This window comes from Haliaeetus albicilla, chromosome 20, assembly GCF_947461875.1.
Source record: "Haliaeetus albicilla chromosome 20, bHalAlb1.1, whole genome shotgun sequence".
Lineage (NCBI taxonomy): Eukaryota > Metazoa > Chordata > Aves > Accipitriformes > Accipitridae > Haliaeetus > Haliaeetus albicilla.
This window is the reverse complement of record NC_091502.1, coordinates 19,783,250-19,800,597: the sequence shown is the minus strand read 5'-3', so window position 1 is coordinate 19,800,597 and position 17,348 is coordinate 19,783,250. Positions and strand designations below refer to the sequence as shown.

At 38.6% G+C, this 17,348-nt stretch overlaps 1 protein-coding gene across 1 annotated transcript in view; it reads left to right on the top strand.

Annotated features, from left to right (window-relative positions):
* The window catches only part of TMEM135 (transmembrane protein 135), a 176,691-nt gene that overhangs the window by 139,269 nt on the left and 20,074 nt on the right, over window positions 1-17,348 (top strand). Inside the window, exon 7 of the mRNA XM_069808434.1 lies at window positions 16,268-16,309. Coding sequence (XP_069664535.1) covers window positions 16,268-16,309 — 42 coding nt within the window. The remainder of the gene's footprint in view (window positions 1-16,267; window positions 16,310-17,348) is intronic.

The following is a 17,348-nucleotide window of genomic DNA, read 5'->3' as shown; positions in this document are numbered from 1 at the left end:
TCCTGATGCTCTGCAATTAGTAGACACCAGTTATGAGGGATGTTAATGTTCCTTCTGGGTTTTGTTTGTTTTGTTGCTTGTATAGAGTACTGATTAGGGCTTCTGAGTGTGGAATTCACTAGCAAGTGATTTATTTTGTATCTCTAGGATGGTTTCCAGCTGTTTGAGGATTATTTTTTTTTTTTTTTCCCTGGGAAATCTTGGTTTCAGATAGCAGCCAGAGTGGCAAACACTGAGAAGTTACAACCAATTCTTCTTGATAAACTTTTCTTTGTAGAATGAGGGAATTCAATTTTCTACCTATCATGTACTCTATTTCTTTTTTTCTTATCTTCCTCAAAAATTGGTTCCGATCTTTTACCATTTTAAGCATTAAATGAAACGTTGATAGCAGATTTATAAGAACCTATTGAGTAAAGTTAGAACTGAGGATGTTACCAAGTCTGCGTATTCTAGGAAACCCGTGGGACGTTTTACAAAAGAATGTGCCCTTGCTTAAGCTTCTCATTCAGAAATTAAACCCCTATTGATACATGGAAACAGAGTCCTATTCATATGTTCCATATGATTTGTAGCATCCTAATCCTTGCCATGAATCCTTTCCTTATTCTCAGTATTGTAGACTGAAACACATAATTTCAAAACATGGCTTCTTCACATTTTTTTGGAAAAACGTCAGCCCTTGGTTGATTACAGTTCTAATCATCTCTTTTCACAAGTGCTGTGGGTTTCCTGAATCCTATTGAAGAGCAATTTATTTTTAGTTATTTGAAAACTTGTCTTCTGTGAGTATATATTTAAAATTTACCATGAATCTGCACATTCATACAATTACCTAATTTCATAAACCTTTGATTTCTTCAACTTCTACAAATATTTTTTTTTTTTACCTTCAACTATTAGTATCTCTTGGGTGAAACATGTATAATACTATTTTTAGACAAAGTTATATGCCAGTAGCCAGTGGAAAATAATGAATAAAATTAAACTTCAGTAAGTAATTGGTAGGCTGAATGACCATGCAGATGGTGCACACTGCCTGGTTTGCATACTTAATAATAACTTGCCCAACTTAAGCATAATTTTGTTGACTTGTGGTTTTCATACTAATGTAAAGCTATTGCTGTAGTTACTTGCTGGATTACAAGTAAAATTTTGAAACCATAATATTTTTTTCTGCAGTTGGCTTCTGCATGAAGTACATTTTATAACTTTATTATAAACTCTCGAAATGGTATAGGTCCAAGAATTGCCATCTGCTATATGAACTTTGTAAAATTGTTTACATAACATCAATGAGTGTATTAAAGTGGTAAAAAACTGCCAAGAACATGCCACTAGAACTTGGATTCGTCTCCACCTAATTACTGCAAATTAAAAATTAAGCAGCCTTGTCTAAGCTGCTTTCATGGCTTTGCAGCATCCAGAACAGTCGGTGAGTCAGCATCAGGTGCAGTTAGAAAAAAGACATGTTCTGGCTTGGGGAGAGATAGACGGAGAAATGTAATCCCCTGAAGAAAACAGTCCAAACATCCTGGATATTACTGTAAACTGAACTTTTTCACTGGAAAGCTGTCAGAGCTGAAGGAATAGTTCATGGTGCAAATCCTTTGTCCACTGATTTTCCTCCTTTCCTGCTAGAATGGGTAGTATTAGCAGGTCAAGTGGGCCAAAAGTTTCCCTTGCATATTAGACTCTCTCTTTAGTTTGCTACATCTTGGTGCTTCTGATGTAATTAAAGGGACATGTCACTGGAAATTCCTGTTTGTTTGTTTATTCTTACTAAAGCTTAATAAAGGGAACTCATCTCAGGAGCAAGATTGAGACATAAGATGTCTCCTGAAGCACTCTATACAAGAAAACTCACAGCAAAAGGAGAGAAAGGGTCGTCTGCTTCACCTGGATGGGTGCACACATCTTCATGCTTAGAGTCCTTGGTCTATCAGTCAGGGTTGACATCGTTTCTTATGAAATGTTGACTTTGGAAAAAGTACCTGGCACAAGCAAGTGGAACAGTTAATTCCTACTGGCTGTACCTTCTTGTCGAAGTAGAGGCCGATGTGCTTTCTGGCCCTCCGATGGATGTCCCTCGGTTGCATGTCACAACTAAGGCAGTTGTGTCACTTCTCCAGGTGTCTATTGTGGTCTTACGGATTTTTTTACCCACTTGTGCCTCTTTGTTGACCCATAACTGAGGGGCACTAGGTAACACTTAGGGGTACTTTTCCTTCATGTTCTGATAGTTGAAGTTAAGGTCCAAAACTGACCTTTACTTTTGGATAACAAACATAATCCAACACCTTCTGTTCCCCGACCTGCTGGGATTGCAGCCACATGAAGGTTTGTTTGCCACACCAGTTTTGACTTCCTTCATGTTTTCAGGGACAAGAAAGTATGTTGAGCTTGCTATCTAAATTTAAAATGAGGACAACACAAATTTTATTCTAGGAGGACAAATGGTTACATTTGTGACTTCAACATTGGAAGGGAAAGAAAACTCAGACAAGAAACAGTTAAAATCTTATGTACCTGTTCTTATTTAGTATATTTTTGAGGCTTTTCTCAGCTGAGGGAACCAAGGGGTGACCTGGGTAGAATAGTGTCTTCAGGGTGAGCGTCCTTTCTGGATCCCCATTCGCTGCAGTTATACTTCTCCGTTATTAGGACAGAGAAACCTTCAGAACAGCTCTGGAGGATCTCCACTTTTTCTTCCTCTCTTAATAAGCTTCTAAGCATTATCTAAACTTTTCTATCTCTTAATATAAAATGAAAGGACTTAAATCATGAGAGATTGTTTAATTTTATCTATACCTTAAGGAAGCATCATTTAGTCCATTCCTGTCAAATATCTTGACTAACTTGTTCTTTAAAATCTCCAGTAACAGACAGTCCATGATATCCATAAACAATCTGTTCCTATTCCTAGCCATTTTTATTACAAGATTTTTTGAGTGTCTAATCTGAATATATCTTGATGCAACTTTGGTCTATGACTTTTTCTTCCATCCACTACAAACATTGAAGAAAACAGATTATTCCCCTCACTTTGTAGCAAACTTAAGTAGCGAACACTTATCACATCCTCCCAGCTTCTTCTTTCCTTGTCTCCCTCTAGCCTTCTCCCCTCTTCTTGAGACTGAATAACCCCAGTTATTTCAAACTTTCCATACAAATAGTTCTCATTGCTCTATTCTGGTTTCCCTGAAATGAGTCCACCTTGAAGTGTGATGCGTAAGACAATTTATTTCAGCTGATAAACCTGATAAAGCAAGACAATTATTTCAGTGCTTTCCAGGTTGTAGCCTTTCTTCTACATCCCAGAGCAGCTTTTGCTTTTTGACCCTCCACTGTTCTTATCCTGTATTTGTGTAGTTGATTGTTTCTACATATATATGACGCACATGCAGTCGATGAATAACATCCTATTTTTTCTGAGCCAGTCTGTTCCACTTGTAGCCCTTTTCTGCTTGGTATTATCTGCAAATGTAATAGGCATACACTTTTTGCTCTGTCACCTGTCTCACTACTGAAATTATTGGGTAGTGGACATCCAGGAGAGGTCCTTGTGGAGTACCACTTAGTATGTCTTTCTAGTTTGTCAGGAAGCCGTTGATAACTGCTCTCTCACTACTCTTGTCTAACCAGTTTAGCATTTGTTCTAGATATCTGCCATTAGATTATGCTTCCCTGGTTATTTTTAAAAGAAAATGTCAACGTGCTTCAGGGTCCAAAGCCTGAATCAAGTCAATAGTGTACGACACCTACTGCTTTTTATCTCTAGTCACAAAATGTTACCCAGTGTTAAAAGGGTTTTGTTGGGGATTTTTTTTCACGAGTGTGTGTTGATTGTTAGACACGTCCTCATGGTTGTCTTCCAGGTGCTTTACGATGTCTGTTTACGTATGATGGTTTCTCACAGTAGGCACCTTCCTCCTTAGGAAGCCAGTTGAATTGCAGTTTTGTCTAATTCCTCCTTTCCCAGACAGTATGATGTTTATTGTTTGATTTTGTCTTTACTAAAAATAACTTGTCTAAAGCATCTTGAAGTTACGTTAGCCTTTTCACCACTGCAGTCACATTGGTGGCTCATAACCAGTCTGTAACTGTCCTTCGCTAGAAATGGGATGACTTGCTGGCAAGAAGATGAAGATTGTGCTACATATTTAGTAGCTGACAAAAGCAGATGTGAACACATCACAAGTATGCTATTAGTTATGCTGGTTACCCATGCTTATGATGAATTTAAGGCTGAATAGCATCTTTTTTCCCCCAAAATAGCAAGGGGTAGGCCTTATCTATTATAAAAGACCAACTTTCTGTGGTTTTCCAATGGAATGTTAATTTTGTGCGAGGTAGATCTTCGGAGGAGACACATTGCCATTGACTTGTGACATTTCCGTGGCACAGTGGTGCCATGCAGTGCTAGCCCAGTTTCCAGGATCAGTTTAATCATTGCTTTTCTTGGTAGGACCAACTCGCCTGGGCGTAGTGCGATGGTGACATGGACAGGAGTTCTTCAGCTTGTGTTCCGAGCTAACTCTGTAGATGGTCCATGTCAGACTGCTTTGGTCGTGTGAATGTACCCTCAAAGAGTTGCCTTCAGAGGGACTGGTTCGGGGGGATTGGAATAGATTTGTGCAGTAGCAAGACACCCTAGTGCCATACACTTGTGGGACACCTGACAGCCTTCCTTGATAACGATAAACAGAAGATCGTGTGTTTGCCAGTAATAACTTCCCCTAGAAACTGGCCCCACACTTCATACGTTGCAAGAAAACAAGAAAAAGTATGGAAGGAAAAGAAAATATTCTCGTATTTGTGTTCTTTATATATTACTTGGGAACTTGCATGTATTTTTTGTACGCTGTTACTGGAACAGTGGCAACTACCAAGATGCAGAGTTTGATGATGGCTATGCTTGATAAAGCATAGAAGCTGTTGAAAATTAGAGGTTTTCTGACTAAAAATGAGTCAAGTCATAAGGATTTTCTGACATTTTTTTCTCTGTGACTTTGGTGATATGTTTGCATATGCAAATGATTTGGATTCAAACTTTGACTTGCAGACTTAAACCAAGCTTTGCATCTACCTTAGAGGTTCTGGCATGTCTTCATTTAGATAATGTTAACCAGTACTTCTGGATGGCTTGTTTCTGTTTTGTCAGTGCCACTTATTTACCTTGCTAAATAAGTTTACATTTTTAATGTATAAGTTCTGGCTTCCTAGTGTAGTGTCACATGTTTTCTATCTCAGCTAGTTGAAGGTAATAGAAGTTTAAAATAGTTGAGAAATGGTGAGAGGAGCTAATCATTCTTTAAAATCTCACAAACCGAACTGGGGTTAATAATACTCACTTTCATCTAATTGGTGAGCTATTTTAAATATTTATCGTTCCCTATAAATTTTTTCAAAGGCAAACAGAGGTTCTGAACAGACTGCCATTTGCTTTCTCCACTTACATCAGCTTATTTCTACTAAAGTGGACATTACTTCTAGCTCCCAAAGTTGCATCAGGATAGCGTACCTTTATACTTCTGGATAAATCCTGCAAGGACGAGGAGTAAAATTGCATCATTTTTATGGATATTGATTTTTATGGGAGTTACTTATACCCAGGTTGACAGCCCAAAACTTACCTAAGTGTCTTTACTTGCTGTGTCTTCAGGTTTTTTGTGAATTGTTGAGGAGTATTTTGCATTTAAAACTTTCTTGACTTCTATAAGAATTGGATAGAGGTGAAACAAGGTATAGTTTAAAGTCCAAAGCCCCATTCCCAATATCAGATGTCACTGGCAACATTGCCACTGTGCTGAAATCTGATCAGTGGACGTTAAATACTTGATTAATTATATGTTTTAGGAAAAGGCACATCAGTTGTATGTAGATGTATATTTTGATGAAGCATTCTAGAAATGGGCAACCATGTAATTACATACATATTTAGCATACGGCACTGGAGAACAACAAAATATAATTTATATATATAGACTGGGTTAAGAAAAGTAGCAGAAATTTTCTAATGTTATTTTTCAGTGATATATAGTCACACTGTTTTTGAAGTGGGTGCATTCTTTCAGCTGCCTGGTGTTATTTCTGTGCTCTGCAAGAGAAGTACAAAAAATGCTCATCATAATATCCCTGTGACATACCTTACTTCCCTAGCTTGGAAAGTGAGTCTGATATTTCTTTGGTTAATCTTAATTCTGATTTTTTTCTCGTGCTTATGTGTGAGTGCAAAGGAGTAAGCAAGTGTCCAGAGCTCTCTGTATAGATGAAATGTAATGGAAATTTGGGGCACTGTTTCTAATCTCAAAGTTTGAAAAAAGAACACCCCAACCTCAAAAAAACCATCATAATGCCTCGACCAAAAGTTTTTTATCTGTTGTGACATGCCAACACGTATGCATTGGACTTAAGGTTTCTGATTTCCTTGATTCAATTCACGTGTTGATGCTTTGCATCTCGGAGATACTACAGATTACCTTGTGAAAATTAGATAAAGAAAGTTGGTAATTTCTGGGAGACTGTGATGGAGCCCAGACATGGTGGCACTCTCGCTACACTGATAGGAATTGGCAAGGCTTTCATACTGTCTCTGCGTAGTAGTTGTAAATGCCCCTGGTATATTTGCAAAGCGAAATAATTGTGGGAGGTTTTATTGATCTTGTAAACAATGATATCAACAGCAGTTAACTTCCCAGCAATAATTCTTGGAAGGTTATTTTCATAAATACCATGTTCTTTCACTTAGTTAAATTAGTTAATTGCAGAAAATATTCCATGTTACATAATTAAATTAGTTTTTTCTTCATATTTTTGAGGAGATTTTGTGTTTTATCTGGGTGATTGCACACATGCTCAATATGGAGTTCAATTTTTATTTTTAAAGTTCTTTGTTGTAAAAAATCAAAATTGGAAGCATTACAGATGTTCAGAAGCCAAATTTGTGTGATTATTAGAATAAGAAAGGGCCAGAAGTCCATTGCAGAGGGGATACTTCCCCTCTCCAACTGTGACCTTGGCTTTTTTTTTTTTTTTTTTTTTTTGGTGATGCAACTTTCTATTTCAAATACTGTACCTGAATGTGCAGCACTAAAAATATGATCTATTTGAACAACACTGTAGTAATTTAAAATAGAACTATGTTAGAGTAGAATTTGGTCCCTTGCTACAGTATAAGCCAGCAAGGGAGTTACTCGGGAATGAATTTCTGTGGTAGCACTGAGATTTGGTTCTCAAAATAGTGTTTTCTGAGGCTGTGCACAAATACTTTATTCACCCTGTGGTTCTTTGAGCATGGTTTGGGGATTTTAATGTATTTTCAAGACTTCCTATGATACTTACGAACCTCAGAGGCACACCTACACAGCACAGCATCATGATCTGTGTGTAAACTCCAGGTAAGCAGGTAAATCTTCGTGGGGCAGTCATCACAAAGAAATATTACATAGCCAGAAATTAGTTTCAACAAACTTTGCAACATGGTCATTTAGCTTGAGTGTAGCAACCAACTGATGCTATCCTAATGCTTATGGCTCAATGCCCAGTTGTAACAGTCTCAGTGATTTCGGCAGCATTCTGCATTATGGACAATTAAGAATATTTTTGAGTGACAGAGTGAAAATCTCACTTCAAGACAGTGCATTGCAAATAACAGCTCACTGATCTAAAAGGCACATATCTTCAGTCTGTAACCTAACTCAGCAATGGCCTGGGTGTATTCAGAATAATGGCTAATTTCTTTAAAATCTTTTTATAGCTTTTCATTTCATCATAAGTTTATTCTGATTATATATGTCAATTTTATTAAATGTCAGAGATATGGGTAATATAAAAATATAAATGGATCATCTCCTTATAATCACATTTTCCCCAGACTGAAGCAAAGCAAACAGCCAAATATTTCCCTCAATCCAATTATGGGATCATTTGGGGAAAGCAAAGGTTGTATCCGTTTCTCTTGAATGCTTGAATTAATCAGTCTCTATGAGAGAGGTTTAGCTCACTGAAATTTTGAATCACCTGCAAATAGCATGAAATATGTTTGCAGAAAACAGTTCCAACAAGCTTAGCCTCTTTTTTTTTTTCTTTTTTTCCCCCCCCCTAATTGCAGAGAGCCACTAGAAAAAGCCAGAGGGGAATATGGCAGTAGATAAATTTAGCACAGGTCTCCGTGTAAGGTAGAACTGCTGCAAATGCCACCATTATTTAACCTGAGCCAAACCCAGTATGAATTTAAGTTCATTTACTTTTTAATCTCCTAACAGTGCGTCCCTTTGGTGTCCGACTGACTGTTCTCATTGTTCTAACAACAATGAAGCGGCATTGGCGCAGCCTCGGCCGCGAAGGTGGACGTGGTTTTGTGTGCGCGTCAAGGTACATTTCTCTGTATCCTCATGCCCCTAGAGGCAATTTGACTTCCCATCTTCATCCCTTCAGGGTTTTTTTGCCATTTCCTCTTTTTGTTCTGGGCCTGCTTTGGAGAGAGCGTTTGGGTTTTGCTGTAGCAGAAGGTTACCGTTTTTTGATAAAACACTTGTCAGAAAAAGGTTAAAATTGGGTAGTGGAAGAACAACATCACTTTCCAAAATTCAACAAACAAATTGAACTAAGCAGATAAATCCTTCACTTCATTGTTTAGTCAGCTCTTTTAATTGACGTTGGCTTCTTCCATTAGCTGTGTGAGGCAGGGGATTTGATGAAGGGTTTTGAGAAGGGAACGTGGCCATCCGAGTGACTCAGTTGCTGCTCCGGAGCCCACAGCACAACATTGTTGCTACACAAAGACACGGAAGGGCTGCATCCAGCTAAAATAATAAAAACCAATTTTTTCTTTTTTTTTTTTTAAGATCTTTAAGAGAGATTCTATTTGGTCAAAAGTGCACATTTCAGGAAGCACTAATCCCTGAAGAAATGAGAGTGTTGTAAGTAGCAGGATGATTAACATCACTAGAAATCTGATTTCATATTTGGCAATAACACACAAAACTTGATTAGCAATCAGATGTGAAATGTTGATTGATAACAGCTTTGGTTTACAACCCTGAATCCAGTATTGTAATTTAACTTCAGTATAAACAGCTTTCTTTTCAATTCCAGAGTCACATTCTTGCCAGAATTGCAGAATTTTTCTTCAAAAATGTAATACCCTGGATTTACGTGAAAGCTTAATGGGACCATAGTTCATTGTTGACTGCACTGTTTGTCATCTCCATTCACCTTTCTTTCCAAGTATTGTAAATTATGCATTCAATATAGGTCTAGAAAAAAAAGAATGTACATCCTCTACTGTGCTTCTTTCACCCTTCTCGTTGAATATTGTCCCTACTTGCTCTTTCTTTCTTCATTTACTTTTTTAAAAAATGTAGTTTTACATTTGCCGCATGTAATAGTTACAAAAACATAGCCTTTTCAAAAGATCATTTTATACTGCAAGCACAGCTAAAAGAAATGTCACGGATACATTCTTTAACTTTTTGTTTAAACACACAAAAGTTAAACTATCAATCTGATTTGGAAACACAAGCAATGAGACTTTTCATTGCATTTTGATCCCAGCTGCATTGCACATTTAATAGTTTGAAGTACAATTTTTATAAGAGTTTCTGCTACAACTCTTCTGACTTCAGTTATTTTTAATCTGATTTCTGATATGTCTTCTAAAAGCTACGTGTTGTCCGTGGGGTACAAGATTGGATATTTTGGTTATAATTGCTCCTTATGATTTTTTCATAGTCCTGGGTTGAATAAGTAAGACCTGTGAGTAAAGATAGGAAGAAAATAAATGTTTAATCCAGAAAAGGGGCAGTTCAGAGGAGAGAGAATCCAGGTATAGATCCTTTTTTCCCTTAAATTTGCCTCTGATTTTCCTGCGCACAAGTCACAAGCTGTGCCTCGTGACCCTATTGAGCCTTGGAGGAGGCAGCTCCGAGCGCGGTGGGGACGTGTTCTCTGCCTACAGCCGTCGCTGGTTCTCCTGGGGTTGCGTGGTCCAGGGTGGTGGTGGGGCCTCCTTCCTGACCCTTGGCGAGAGGAGGGGGAGAAAACATTTTCCCTTAGTTTTTCCATCCCAGTCCTGGCAAAGTGGAGGAAGAGAGGAAAGCGGGTGGTTATTCCTGTATCATCTGGGAAAAGCTGGGATGTGGAGACGTAGCACAAAGGAAAGGTTTGTGTTTGATGTTGGGGGAAATGTTAAAGGTAACAGCAGCTGGTGCATGGAACAGATTATTTTTGCTCTCAGCATTTCCGGGTGCCTTGATAAGATGATTGTTTGGTGTCTCTGAGAAGTATGTTTCTGTCTGGATGGATGGACAAAAGTGTTTGCACATCTATACAGGGGACCATAACTTAGTTTGAAATACAGATATTCTTTTGGGGTTGAATTATCTTTGTGAGATATTCAAGTTTTAATGTCTTTAATAAGATACAAATAAAGGTGATTAGTTGAAATGGCCATAAATACAAAAGAAAAAGCAAAAAAATCTTGTTGAATTTTCCATGTTAGAACAACCTAGCCATCGATGAAGGAAACTTCCTCCTTTTTGATCTCCTGTGCCACCTGTAGCTGTAGATCTAGAAAGGAAGCTCCGTGTTTAGATGCTGCTCAACTGCAAGTAATGGGTTTGATCCAAAGGAATTGCATCTAATTGCCTCTCTGCTTCCAAATAGGGTGCTGCAATTTTAGATTTGCTGCACTTTATTTCTGATAGGAGAATGCATAAGCAGAGTATTCTTTTTTTAAGCTGATGTGAAAGTCATGAGTAGTTCCTGTAGTCAGAAGACTCTTGTATAACCATATCTACAAAGATTTTTAGGATCTAGTTTCCCATAGATTTATCTAAATGAGGTGTAAAATGTCTTTCTGCAGCTTCATCATAAACCACTGACAGCTTGATGGATTTCGTCATTAGGATTAGCACAATAATCATGTTCTTCTTTGGTCACTGAGAAGGATCTAGATACTGTTCAGATAGTTAGAAAGTTCACCACAACTAAGTAGTGACAGGTAAAAATGGATTTTGTGGCACGTCCGATCATAATTTTTAGAAATCATATTTTCCACTTCAAAACAAAAATGTGTGTCCTGCCACTGGGAAAAATACTAGTGGTACACATTTCTAAACAAGCATTGCTTCCTTTTATCTTACCAGATTTGACTGAATTAGCTCTTATTTTATATCTAGAGGTATAAAATAGCTCATTTTAAAGTAACTCTTTTCTACATAGTTACACCAGTGAGGTGTAACCAGTCTTACTGGTTTGGAATTGTTCTTGGATCCCAGACCCTTTTGGAAAGCTATTATTTCCAAAATGTGATTTTATGTTACAGTCACCACATAAACAAATTGGTCTCAAAACAAGTTAGAACTGAGCTTGAACTAATTCTTTCATTTCTGTGATTCAGAATGATTAAGCATGTGTCCCCGAGTCTTGAATTTCTTTATAATCCTGTTATTCAGTAGTGCTTATTCTGCACTTTCAGTCTCGTAGTCACAACCCACTTGACTGGCGTGGTGGAAAGTGTCAGACCTTGAGGAGGTGTGGAGAAGGTGCTGACGGATTTTTTTTTATTTTATTTTTTTTAAGAAAAAGAAATGAGCTTTTGAGAATAACATTTAGAGGACAGATGGGGGAAATACAAAATAGGAGTTTGACTTGCAGGAAGAAAGAACAAAAGAGGAGATGGAAAAGGAAGAAGAGAAATGGATACAGAAGACATTTCAGAAAGTGTTGACTGTTAACACTGGGGAGAATGAGGAATGAAGGGTAGAAAAACAGAAGGAGGAAGGTGTAGTAACCCCTCCAAGTAGTTTAAAACAGAAAACGGATTACCCTCCAGAGTTCAGCATAGCTCACAAAGGAGCGTAGATAGCCTTTAATTCCTAATAGCATGGGATTTAATACTAAGGGATGTGGCTGGCATGTTCAGACACCGTCACTTTTCATCACTGTGATCCTCCTTTGTCCATAAAACAAGACACCTTAACTCAGAAACGTGGTCCCCCCTGGCCAATCTTTACGGGCAGATGTGCTGCAGTAATATGCCAACACATGTCTTGTGCTTGCAGGGTTTCCTTCCCACATGGCCATAATGAGAGCTCTGCATATAAGAGTTTCTAATTTACTCTTACCCTGAAGGATAACATAAGCAATATGGGGATGTTGTTAAACACGGTATATGTTTATTGCTGTGAGCTGCTTTCTCCTTACCAGTTCCATGGGTGAAAAGTGACTTATTTCCTCAGAAGGCTTCTTATTCAGGGTATATCAATTGGTCATGGAGAAAATCTTTAAAAGAATTATGAGAAGACATACTAATAAAAAACCCCAAAACAAAATTGCTGGCATGCAGCCTTAGAGTTCAGTGTGGGAGCTTCTCCTTCCCACAGGGTGGAGGGAGAGTAGTGTAAACTCATGTACAGCACCTCTTTACATACACAAACATAAATAATTAGAGTTAGTTTGTCGTGTTGGAAATATAGTTAGTATCAAGCCTTGGCTCTATTCCACTTTTGCTGTTTTCTTTAAGAAAAAATAAATGTGTGTGGCCATAAGTTTGATTTATGTTATAAATATGCATTACTAAAATCGACCCTATTTGCTCATGTGCCAAAATTGTCCCAGCAGGAAATTTGGAGAACCCAAATTAATTGCTATGGCTCCTTGGTTATTCTGCTTTTCTGGCTCCAACCACGGCTCTGGCCAAACCCAAGCTGGAACGGAGCAGAGCGTTTCTGCTGTGTGATCAGGTACACCGTGCCCAACGGGGACAGATGACGGAGTCGCTGGTGCCGCTGGCTGTTTACCAGGGACAAATTCCCGTCTGATGGGAAAATGTAACTAGATTATGCACCCTTTAAATTATTGCTCGCTGGGCAAAAAATGGTGCTGCCCTCCTGCAGCTTGGGATTTGTTCCCTGGGACATTCAGGGTGGTGGGAATGGTAGCAGAGGTGAGCTACGCCGAGTACCTCTAACGGCGTACAACTCACCCATAATCTCAGACCTTCCAGGTTGAATAATACCCTAAAAACAAGCTTATAATACGCTATTGAGATTTTTTTTCCCGTCTCAGGGGTATCTGCAATGCTGGGCACACGTGGTGCCTTTTACTGTGCTCATTTGCAGCTTGAATGGCTCGCGGGGGTCAGCAGCAGAGTGCAGACTTTTTCACCCCTTGAGCAATGAAGCATTGAGTAAAAGTTATTATTACCAATTAGTGGTGGCATTATTATTACCAGTTAGTGGCTGTATGAAGCAAATCATTAGTCTTAGTTCAGTTATTAGCAGGCAGGTGTTCGTGAAACGTGCCATGTGCAGCTAGCGTTGTACCTCAGCAGTCACCGTGGAGGCCAGTCACTGAATTTGTGATGTCTCCATGCTGTCCCTGCATGGGGTTTTGTTGTCCCCTCCCCAAAAAGAAGCATGTTTGGAGTCAGTGTGGAGGGGTTTTTTGTTGCTGCCAGTGTTGTGTACCTTGTGAGTGAATAAATAAGGCAATTTCAATCTCTAGACCAGTATTCCGAAACCTTCAATATACTGAACTCATGATGTAAAGCCAAAAATTACATTTCTAGTTTTGACACCGGTTGTTGCTTCATTTGTAGGAGCAAAATTGCCATGTCAGAGAAGGGAAAGTTACAGTGCAAATTACTCTTAATCAAAAATACTGTTTCTCTGGGACTCCTGTTTTTGAAACCCTTAATACACAATATTTCCACATACCCATTAGTTTTGCATAACGACTTAACACAAGACATTTTAGACAGCAAGCAGCATGAATTAAGTTCTATTTAAGAAGTTAAATTGTACTTTTATACTGTGTTATAATTAAAAAAATCAGGAAGTTAATGGGAAAAAAATGGAACTATCTTTAGCATTACTTCCATATTGAGCTATGTATTTAACTTCAGTGCATTTTGCAAGAGGGATTCATAGCTGTAGGTCTATAACTATATAGAATAACTAATAAAATAAGAAAAGTAAGAATATCTAATAAAATTTTGATATACCAAATACTTTTTGCGTAGAATTGACTTTAATTGTGTAATTAGAATAGGCATTAGAAATCTTTTTCATGTTTCTTGGAGTAATGAGGAGGGGGTTGGAGTGCTGTTTTCTCTTTCGGTGATTCAGATGTCTTCTGATTTTCAATATTAGTGAAGAAAGGATTTGAATGACAGTTTCTCTGAGGACAGTTCAAAGCGAATGAATTGTAGGATGGCATCAGTCATGTCAGGTCAGTCTGAGCACTAGTTGGGTAGGGACATCTGGTGGTGCAATAAAGGAATAATTGAACACTTGCAGCTCAAAAATGCAGTTACATTGGAGTGACGAAGGCAAAAACATCATTATGCTCATACTGTGATTACTTTTCTGTTTCAATATTGTTCTAGAAACATATGCATGTTTACATTTCGGTTTGTGTATGTTTTTAATTTACTGGAAAAGCAAAGTAGAAACTAGGGCCCTATTCTTGAGCTGGCAGTTTGCAGACGTAATGTATTGAATGCCCTTAACTCAAAGGGCATTTATGTTACACTCAACTGTAGGTTTAAAATCAAAGTCGTGATACCGGGCTGTGGTTCTGTGGATAGGGCGGGTGTGTGTAAACCCTGTGCACTGGGGCTCCGTAGTTCGGCCAGTGATTTGTTGTGATCTCTGGGCAAAGCTGACTTCATTTGTTTCAGTCCATCACTCACCAATTGTTTCAATCCATCTTTCAGTCCATCTTTCTGTAAAAGCGCTATGATAATTTTCAGCTTCTGAATTCCATAGGTAAAGAATCATAAGAAGTAAAATGTTTACATATCTTTGGTTACAAAGTTCTCTGTTATTTAAAAGTACAGTAAGCAATTTTATTTGTATGTGTTTACCTTGAATCCCTGTAGATCACGTATACGTAACCAATATTTTAGGTGCAGTCATTTTAAAAGAAACTCTTTAGTATGATTTTTTTGGTGCTGTTTGTAACTGTGCCTCATACTTATTTATCACTGTGCACACGGTGACAAACCCAAGTCCTTGGAAACATATACGTTGAAGGCCATACCCTTGGGAAGAGTTTCCCAGGAGCATTTAATGCTGTGACATCCTACCAGCACTGCACCAGGTCCTTGCCTGCCAGGACAAAGCAAGACTTTCTTGATCTCTGAACATCTTTCATCTCCTTACGTTCTTGCTGCTGTTCGTGTGTGCCCGGCCGTCGGTAGGGGGATGGATGGTGTCTTCTGGGAGGTGGTGTAACGTGCACAGGCTTTCCAGCGACAACGTGGTCCCTGCAGGCAGCAGGGAAAGGGTTGTGTTCATCTGCTCCCACTTACCAGGCTTTTGCAACTGCCGTCCTGTCCTCCCTTAGAGTAGACGTGCTCTTGAAATGATGGTGTTGATAAGTTACTAGTTTGTGCTTTATGTATTATGTCAGGAATGCATTTTTACCATGATGTATTCCCCATGCAATTCTATAAAAAGAATGGCGGGGGGGGAACCAAGTATCTGCTCCGTGCTTTGCTACCAACATGACACTGAGAAGTTTTCCAGGAAGAATCTGTAGCAGCTGCAAGCTTCAGTTCCTTTCCTTGTATCTGGGGCAGAAGAAAGTCAATAACCTAAATCTTTCACAGCCAGTTACAGACTCTTTACTGTGGTCATTATTCACACAAGGAGCACTGTAGTCTGTAAGGAAGCATATACATGATCAAGCTGAGAATCACAACAACCATTATATAATTGAAAAACCAGGATTTTCAGATTGAGAGTTGTCTTAAAATAAGGAGCTGCAGAGATCAGCACTCTGCAAAGTAGAATAGTTTATCTCAAAGTCAGAATAACTGTTCCCTGCAGCTCTTCACAAAAGGATGGGTATTTTATTGAGGTCCAACCCTCCTTCCTCCACTTGCAGTAATATTTAAATTTTGTGAAACTCATCATGGCTTCTTTTCCGTAAAGCAACAATTCTTTGTCAAATGCATTCTTCCATTGTCACCCGAATGGTTCTGTCACCATCCTTGAAAAATTTCTCCACTTTTGGTTTGGATAAAAGAGAGAAGCACTGGCATTTTTATGCTGTACCCTTTGTTTCTGAGATGTCCCAAGGCTGTGGTGACAACTGTGAAGTTGGGGATAGCCACAGACTTGTTACAGATGTGCTGTTTTCTGTTCATGAGAAGCTGGTGTTCATCCGCTGCCCTTCTACACAATATTTAATCTGTAACACTTTATTTTGCAAGCAGCCCATTATAGAAAAAACTGTTGTTTTTACGTTTCAGGTGCAAAGATGGCTTGAAAGGATTTATATACTCTGCACTAAAGTAAGTAAAGTTTCTGTGAGTACGTAGCTTAAAGTGAAGATTTTGAGGAATCATGCACAGTGGCAGCTGCACTGTATGAAAAGATTTTTCCTAAGAAAAATCATGCTGCTATAAAACTTTTTAAACTTTTGGGGTATACAGCATATTTTGAAGAAGGCATAATATGCTGGCAAGAGAGGAATCTTTTCATATTTGGGACCGTTATTAAAGGAAATGCAGACATACGGTTGCATGTTTTTGGAGGAGTGTTAACCTTTTCTCTTTCTAAAACTGGGATTTGTGATTTCCAATATTCTTCTGGAAGCAAATGGCTGCTGTGTTTTAACCTGGAGTTTATTTGCTGCATTTACAAAATGTTTAATGAAGACAACAGTAGTTCTGTAACCAGCACCCAAATAAAGCATGGATTTGTAGCATATTAGTTTGAGATATTCTCAACGTGCCACTAAACCTTGTGTCTGCCATCGTGGTCCAGGCTCTCCTAGAATTTACTTTGCAACGGGACCCTCTGGTGTTACTCACTCATTTGTTGTAGTTATACAAAGTTCTCCCGTCTTCATGTCTTGTGTCAGAAGTACAAAGACACTTTTTCCTTATCTTTCCCTTACATACTCTGCTGTCTACCACTCAGCCCAGTGCGTGGATGGTATCAACTCACAGGTGAAGTCAAGCAAGACAGACTTGCTGTTGTTGGTAGTGGGAAATATTTTATAGAGTTTACAGCTATGAAACAGCCATGGAATTTGATATAAGGTGCCAACAGTTAAATAATTCGGTCTGCAGTCCAGAAATATGGACGTGAAACACTCCTATGGCAACATGCAGAAACAGTGCTTTCTCAAATCACCAGTTCACGGTCCCATACTGAATGACAAATTTTTTATACCTTCATCACCCTGAGCAAGACTGCCACAGTACAGTGTAAGTTGTAACTTGGATTATAGTGCAAAGTGTTAGGAAACATCTTCCCATTGTGTCCTCTGTTGCCCTCAATACACAGTAATTCTACACCTAAGATGAACTGGTATATTGACAATAT